We start from the raw sequence: 8,610 nt of genomic DNA, 5'->3' as shown, positions 1-8,610 counted from the left end.
GTGTGTATCGAGACAGTCCAGTGTCTGTGAAAGGTCTATGTGTATTGAGACAGTCCAGTGTCTGTGTGTATCGAGACAGTCCAGTGTCTGTGAAGGGTCTATGTGTATCGAGACAGTCCAGTGTCTGTGAAGGGTCTGTCTGTATCGAGACAGTCCAGTGTCTGTGAAGGGTCTGTGTGTATCGAGACAGTCCAGTGTCTGTGAAGGGTCTATGTGTATCGAGACAGTCCAGTGTCTGTGTATCGAGACAGTCCAGTGTCTGTGAAGGGTCTGTGTGTATCGAGACAGTCCAGTGTCTGTGTATCGAGACAGTCCAGTGTCTGTGAAGGGTCTGTATGTATCGAGACAGTCCAGGGTCTGTGAAGGGTCTGTGTGTATCTTCCTCTGATACCTGAAATACAGAAATACGATTCCTGACCAGGTTGCGTCTTCATTTTCAGTTCATTGCTTTACGTAAAACTTGAGAGTTACTTTGGCGTTTAGCCTTTAAAAGTCTTCTTGTTTCTGTCTCTCACATATGATCAGTCTTTCTTCTCTGACTGTTCCGAAAGTCCATGACACCTCTCTCTCTGGTCTGAATGTCCAAGACACCTCTCTCTCTCTGGTCTTAAAGTCCAAGACACCTCTCTCTCTCTGGTCTTAAAGTCCATGGCACCTCTCTCTCTGGTCTTAAAGTCCAAGACACCTCTCTCTCTGGTCTTAATGTCCATGACACCTCTCTCTCTGGCCTGAATGTCCATGACACCTCTCTCTCTGGTCTTAATGTCCATGACACCTCTCTCTCTGGTCTTAATGTCCATGACACCTCTCTCTCTGGTCTTAATGTCCATGACACCTCTCTCTCTGGTCTTAATGTCCATGACACCTCTCTCTCTGGTCTTAAAGTCCATGACACCTCTCTCTCTGGTCTTAATGTCCATGACACCTCTCTCTCTGGTCTTAATGTCCATGACACCTCTCTCTCTGGTCTTAAAGTCCATGACACCTCTCTCTCTGGTCTTAATGTCCATGGCACCTCTCTCTCTGGTCTTAAAGTCCATGACACCTCTCTCTCTGGTCTTAAAGTCCATGACACCTCTCTCTCTGGTCTTAATGTCCATGACACCTCTCTCTCTCTCTGGTCTGAATGTCCCAGAAAACACCTCTCTCTCTCTCTCTCCAGGTTGCTGAAGGTATAAATAGCCTTCCCAGTACAGTCTGCTAAAGGTACAGATAGCTGACCCAGTAGACTACATTAAACAGTATGAAGGATGTGGGGAAGAAGACCCTGGAATAAGAGTCCAGCTGCAGTATATCTATGTGGACGCGTCCTTTCCTCCAGCCGCCTCCTCTACACTCGTCGTAACAGCAGAAGAAGCTCTGGCAGTCCTTCCCGTCCAGGCACTCGTAGACACAGGCGTCTTCAAATTCCTGCCAGTATAGGTTGTTCAACGTGATCACTGTAGGGGCATGTCCCACTTCCAACACTGAGTAGTTCTGGAGGGAGGAAGGGAGGGAGGGAGGTAGACAGACAGAATATCAGGTTTGAGAGGAAGGCAGTGCCCTGTAAGGTGTTGAATCTGAGCATTCAGCATCCAGAGAGGACTGTAAACTCAGATCTGGGAGAATCCATGTCTGTGTCCCAAATGACACCACATTCGCTATATGGTGCACCACTTTTGACCACAACCCACAGGGCCCATAGAGAAACCCATAGAGAAACCCATAGAGAAACCCATAGAGAAACCCATAGGGAAACCCATAGAGAAACCCATAGAGAAACCCATAGAGAAACCCATAGAGGAACCCATAGAGAAACCCATAGAGAAACCCACAGAGAAACCCATAGGGCCCATAGAGAAACCCATAGGGCCCATAGAGAAACTCATAGAGAAACCCATAGAGAAACCCATAGAGAAACCCATAGAGAAACCCACAGAGAAACCCATAGAGGAACCCATAGAGAAACCCATAGAGAAACCCATAGAGAAACCCACAGAGAAACCCATAGGGAAACCCATAGGGAAACCCATAGAGAAACCCATAGGGAAACCCATAGGGAAACCCATAGAGAAACCCATAGAGAAACCCATAGGGAAACCCATAGAGAAACCCATAGGGAAACCCACAGGGCCCATAGAGAAACTCATAGAGAAACCCATAGAGAAACCCATAGGGAAACCCATAGAGAAACCCATAGAGGAACCCATAGAGAAACCCATAGAGAAACCCATAGGGAAACCCATAGAGGAACCCATAGGGAAACCCATAGAGAAACCCATAGAGAAACCCATAGAGAAACCCATAGAGAAACCCATAGAGGAACCCATAGAGAAAACCACAGGGAAACCCATAGAGAAACCCATAGAGAAACCCATAGAGAAACCCATAGAGAAACCCATAGAGAAACCCATAGGGCCCATAGAGAAACCCATAGAGAAACCCATAGAGAAACCCATAGAGGAACCCATAGAGAAACCCATAGGGCCCATAGAGAAACCCATAGAGAAACCCATAGAGAAACCCATAGGGCCCATAGAGAAACCCATAGAGAAACCCATAGAGAAACCCATAGGGCCCATAGAGAAACCCATAGAGAAACCCATAGAGAAACCCATAGGGAAACCCATAGAGGAACCCATAGAGAAACCCATAGACAAACCCATAGGGAAACCCATAGAGAAACCCATAGGGAAACCCATAGAGGAACCCATAGAGGAACCCATAGGGCTCTGGTCAAAAGTAGTGGACTACGTAAGGAATAGGGTTTTATTTGGGACGCAGACCAGGTCTCCCCCATCTCTGACCTCATTCACAGGCTTTAAGAGGAGAGCCTATCACATACGTCTGTCAATATCAGACAGGACAGAGCTGAGCGGCAACACAGACCCTGTCAATATCAGACAGGACAGAGCGGCAACACAGATCCTGTCAATATCAGACAGGACAGAGCTGAGCAGCAACACAGACCCTGTCAATATCAGACAGAGCTGAGCGGCAACACAGACCCTGTCAATATCCGACAGGACAGAGCTGAGCGGCAACACAGACCCTGTCAATATCAGACAGGACAGAGCGGCAACACAGACCCTGTCAATATCAGACAGGACAGAGCTGAGCAGCAACACAGACCCTGTCAATATCAGACAGGACAGAGCTGAGCAGCAACACAGACCCTGTCAATATCAGACAGGACAGAGCTGAGCAGCAACACAGACCCTGTCAATATCAGACAGGACAGAGCTGAGCAGAAACACAGACCCTGTCAATATCAGACAGGACAGAGCTGAGCAGCAACACAGACCCTGTCAATATCAGACAGGACAGAGCTGAGCAGAAACACAGACCCTGTCAATATCAGACAGGACAGAGCTGAGCAGAAACACAGACCCTGTCAATATCAGACAGGACAGAGCTGAGCAGAAACAGCAACAATAGTATTATATATATATATATATATAGTGTTAGTAATGAAGGAGGTAGGGAGGACCAGGCTCTGACTAATATATAGTATTACTAATGAAGGAGGTAGGGCGGACTCTGACTAATATATAGTATTAGTAATGAAGGAGGTAGGGGGCTGTATCTTACCATTCTCTGGTCTGGGTCTGGGGCTGTATCATACCATTCTCTGGGTCTTTCTGGGTCTGGGGCTGTATCTTACCATTCTCTGGGTGTTCCGTGGTCTGGGTCTTGGGCTGGCACCGTATGTATAGTAGTTGAGTGTGGCGTACTCCATCAATGCAGCGAACACAAACAGGAAACACACGGTCACGAAGAGGTCCATGGCTGTCACGTAGGAAACCCTGGGAAGTGACGTCCTTGCCACCGTGCTCAGAGTGGTCATGGTCAACACTGTGGTTATCCCTGGATAGGAAAGAGATGTTTCACTTCTGTTTCTCGTTTCTGTACTGTAAATTCGACACCAACTTTCTCCACAGCCTTTCAGTACAGTATCTTACCAGTACAGTATCTTACCAGTACAGTATCTTTCAGTACAGTATATTACCAGTACAGTATCTTACCAGTACACTATCTTTCAGTACAGTATCTTACCAGTACACTATCTTACCAGTACACTATCTTACCAGTACAGTATCTTTCAGTACAGTATATTACCAGTACAGTATATTTCAGTACAGTATCTTACCAGTACAGTATATTACAGTACAGTATCTTACCAGTACAGTATCTTACCAGTACACTATCTTACCAGTACACTATTTTCAGTACACTATCTTTCAGTACAGTATCTTTCAGTACAGTATCTTACCAGTACAGTATCTTTCAGTACAGTATCTTACCAGTACAGTATCTTTCAGTACAGTATCTTACCAGTACACTATCTTTCAGTACAGTATCTTACCAGTACACTATCTTACCAGTACACTATCTTACCAGTACAGTATCTTTCAGTACACTATCTTTCAGTACAGTATCTTACCAGTACACTATCTTTCAGTACACTATCTTTCAGTACACTATCTTACCAGTACAGTATCTTACCAGTACAGTATCTTACCAGTACAGTATCTTACCAGTACACTATCTTACCAGTACAGTATCTTACCAGTACACTATCTTTCAGTACACTATCTTTCAGTACAGTATCTTACCAGTACAGTATCTTACCAGTACAGTATCTTACCAGTACACTATCTTTCAGTACACTATCTTTCAGTACAGTATCTTACCAGTACACTATCTTACCAGTACAGTATCTTACCAGTACAGTATCTTACCAGTACACTATCTTACCAGTACAGTATCTTACCAGTACACTATCTTACCAGTACAGTATCTTAACAGTACACTATCTTCAGTACAGTATATTACCAGTACACTATCTTACCAGTACACTATCTTCAGTACAGTATCTTACCAGTACAGTATCTTACCAGTACAGTATCTTACCAGTACAGTATCTTTCAGTACATTATCTTATCTGTCCAGACATATTGGGCTGTTTTTTCAGCTGCAGTTAAGCTAGAGCAGCTGCCGTTTAAGCTAGAGCAGCTGCCGTTTAAACTAGAGCGAACACACACTCGTTTAATAAAGCCGGTGAGTTTCTATTTACAAACCTTAGTACCAGGATCGATAATTTACCTATCTTACATGAGCTTGCTTGCTCTGAGGTGGGAGAGAGGGGAGTGGCAATATCTGATGTGTGTCCCTGAAAACGTGTGCCAAAGTACCAGTTTCAGTATGTGCTGGTAGGGATATTTAAGACCAGTTGAAAGCTGGTCATAACGGTTAGGTGATTGTAACGCCCTGATCTGAGAAAACATTTTTTAATGTCTCTATATAGGTTTGGTCCGGGTGGGTATTCTATGTCCTTTTTTTTCTATGCTTTGTATTTCTTTGTTTTTGGCCTGGTATGGCTCTCAATCAGGGACAGCTGTACGTCGTTGTCGCTGATTGGGAGTCATACTTAGGCAGCCCTGTTTTCCTTTGGGTTTTGTGGGTGGTTATTTTCTGTTTTGTACATTTTGTGACCTGACAGAACTGTTGGCGGTCGTTCATGTTCTTGTTTTGTTTGAAGCGTTTCTTCTTATTATTAAATCATTAATATGAACACTCACCACGCTGCGCTTTGGTCCCCTTCTTCTACAGACGAACGGCCGTTACGGTGACGGCATGGATTTTGACAGCAGAAGCACAGACTATCCAGCTATGACACACAGCGCCCGTAAACCTTGTATTTATAAACATACAAAATGACATTTGTTTTTCCCTATTTTGTTTAATTTGATTAAAAACCTTAATTGAGGAAGGGAGGCTATACTAAAGTAGTTTGTTTTTGTCATGCCCAATCCTTTTCGCCAATAGTCAAAACTACCGATAATCCTATTAAAAGTGTGTCAGCAGAAAAAACAGTGAGCAGACATCCTCTTTTTATCTATAGGCTATTACATTATTTTATACAGCTCCGTCGTTTATTGTGGATTAAAAACCCCTCTATGCTATAAGGAACGAGAGATGGAGATACTTCACTCTTATTTTAGAAATATTTATTTTCCTGTAACAATTTCTAGTTTTCTGTTTTGTTTGATTAATACCTCTTAATTAAGGATCCGTATCTTTTTTTTTTCTTCCAATTTTTCGCTTAGCTCAGGCCCTGAAGCAAGGTTATTCATATTATTGGTACCATTTGAAAGGAAACACTTTGTAATTTGTGGAAATGTGAAAAGAATGTAGGAGAATATAACACAATAGATCTGGTAACAGATAATACAAAGAAAAGAAGACAACCGTTCTTTTACATATATTTTTTTGTACCATCTTCTATGAAATGCAAGAGAAAGGCCATAATGTATTATTCCAGCCCAGCTGCTATTTAGATTTTGGCCACTAGATGGCAGCAGTGTACGTGCAAAGTTTTAGACTGATCCAATGAACCATTGCACATCTGCCAAAATGTGCCTAATTTGTTTATTAATAACTTTTCATGTTCAAAATTGTGCACTCTCCTCAAACAATAGCATGGTATTCGTTCACTGTAATAGCTACTCTAAATTGAACAGTGCAGTTAAATTAACAAGAATTTAAGCTTTCTGCCCATTACAGATATGTCTATTTCCTGGGAAATGTTCCTGTTACTTACAACCTCATGCTAATCGCATTAGCCTACGTTAGCTCAACCGTCCCGTGGAAAGGACACCGATCCTGAAGAAGTTTAAAATAAAAAATAAAAAAACCTTACCCAACTTTAACAAAAACTGGTTCAACAGCAATGTGTCTGATGTCTTCCTTATCGTGGCCATGCTTCAGCCAAGGAGCCTATCCATAACAGGTTTCTAAATGGTTTACTGGTGAGGAGTTTGCATTACTCTCAGTACACACCTGCAATTCATACTCCATTTGGCTTATATCCAACCCCCCCCCCCATTTCTAAAGAGCTCCTCTGGTCCTGTTACCTTAAAAACTTGCTCTTCCAAACACAGGCTATTGAAATGATTCAGTCTTATAACATCATATCAACAGTAGTGCTAGGACATATCTGCCTTAATTGACTTTTGTGCATCACACACACACACACACACACACACACGCACGCACGCACGCACGCACGCACGCACGCACGCACACACACACACACACACACACACACACACACACACACACACACACACACACACACACACACACACACACACACACACACTACACACACACACACACACGCGCGCACACACTACACACACTACACACACACACACACACACACACACACACACACACTACACACACACAGCTACACACACACACACTACAATCCCCCTAGAGGCTAGTATTTTATATTAGAGGAGAAGCGATGCATAAAGGCTTATAACTCGTTGAAGTCAATTACAACAACGTTGATTGTCAACACTCCAAAACATATCGAGGGAAAAATGTGTTACCATTGCTATCAGTTACTGTAGTCCTACGCTATTTAATATAGTATCAATCCACAATGGACCAGGGCCTGGAATATTCCGTGCCCACAGACAAATCGGAGTTGATGACAACGCAAAGACCATCAATCACCTTTCGCGCCAAAGCCAAGCCGTAATAACAGCTGTGAAAATAGCTTAAATATTGCTGACACAACCCCAGATGTATATAGCACTACGACCAGCGTTAGGTTTGTAAAAACAGAGCCCATTATGTTATTGACAGGGGAAAAGACACCATCACTCTCTCTCCATCTCTCACACCTTCCCTCTCCAGACTGTTTCCTGCATATAAAACTCTCTCTCTCCATCTCTCACACCTTCCCTCTCCAGACTGTTTCCTGCATATAAAACTCTCTCTCTCCATCTCTCACACCTTCTCTCCCTAGACTGTTTCCTGCATATAAAACTCTCTCTCCATCTCTCACACCTTCCCTCCCCAGACTGTTTCCTGCATTTAAAACTCTCTCTTCATCTCTCACACCTTCCCTCCCCAGACTGTTTCCTGCATATAAAACTCTCTCGCCATTTCTCACACCTTCCCTTCCTAGACTGTTTTCATATATTCCTTCATATATAAAAAACTGCTAATTTACAATCTCTACCTCCCACACACTCTGTTATCTCTCTCTATCGTGATCTCCCTCTCTCTCCCCATCTCCCTCTCTCTCCCCATCTCCCTCTCTCTCCCCATCTCCCTCTCCCTCCCCATCTCCCTCTCTCTCTCCCCATCTCCCTCTCTCTCCCCATCTCCCTCTCTCTCCCCATCTCCCTCTCTCTCCCCATCCCCCTCTCTCTCTCCCTCTCGCTCCCCATCTCCCTCTCTCCCCCATCTCCCTCTCTCCCCCATCTCCCCCATCTCCCTCTCTCTCCCCATCTCCCCATCTCCCTCTCTCCCCCATCTCCCCATCTCCCTCTCTCCCCCATCTCCCTCTCTCTCCCCATCTCCCTCTCTCTCCCCATCCCCTCTCTCTCTCCCATCTCCCTCTCTCCCCTCATCTCCCTCTCGCTCCCCATCTCCCTCTCTCTCCCCATCTCTCTCTCTCCCCCATCTCCCTCTCGCTCCCCATCTCCCTCTCTCTCTCTCTCTCCCCATCTCCCTCTCCCTCCCCATCTCCCTCTCTCCCCATCTCTCTCTCTCTCCCCATCTCCATCTCTCTCCCATCTCCCTCTCTCTCCCCCATCTCCCCATCTC

The 8,610-nt window shown here is 44.6% G+C and overlaps 1 protein-coding gene across 1 annotated transcript; it reads right to left on the bottom strand.

The window, feature by feature from the left end:
• Window positions 1-1,150: 1,150 nt before the first annotated feature.
• Window positions 1,151-3,845, bottom strand: LOC115180698 (gamma-aminobutyric acid receptor subunit gamma-3-like). Its single transcript, XM_029742913.1, has 2 exons — window positions 3,644-3,845; window positions 1,151-1,476 (listed from the first exon to the last, which is right to left on the bottom strand). Exons 1-2 carry the CDS (start codon window positions 3,824-3,826, stop codon window positions 1,201-1,203), a joined length of 459 nt encoding a protein of 152 aa, XP_029598773.1. The 5' UTR covers window positions 3,827-3,845; the 3' UTR covers window positions 1,151-1,200.
• Window positions 3,846-8,610: the final 4,765 nt, after the last annotated feature.

Source organism: Salmo trutta, unplaced genomic scaffold, assembly GCF_901001165.1.
Source record: "Salmo trutta unplaced genomic scaffold, fSalTru1.1, whole genome shotgun sequence".
NCBI lineage: Eukaryota > Metazoa > Chordata > Actinopteri > Salmoniformes > Salmonidae > Salmo > Salmo trutta.
Note: the sequence above shows the minus strand (reverse complement) of the source record. Positions and strands in the feature narration are given on the sequence as shown.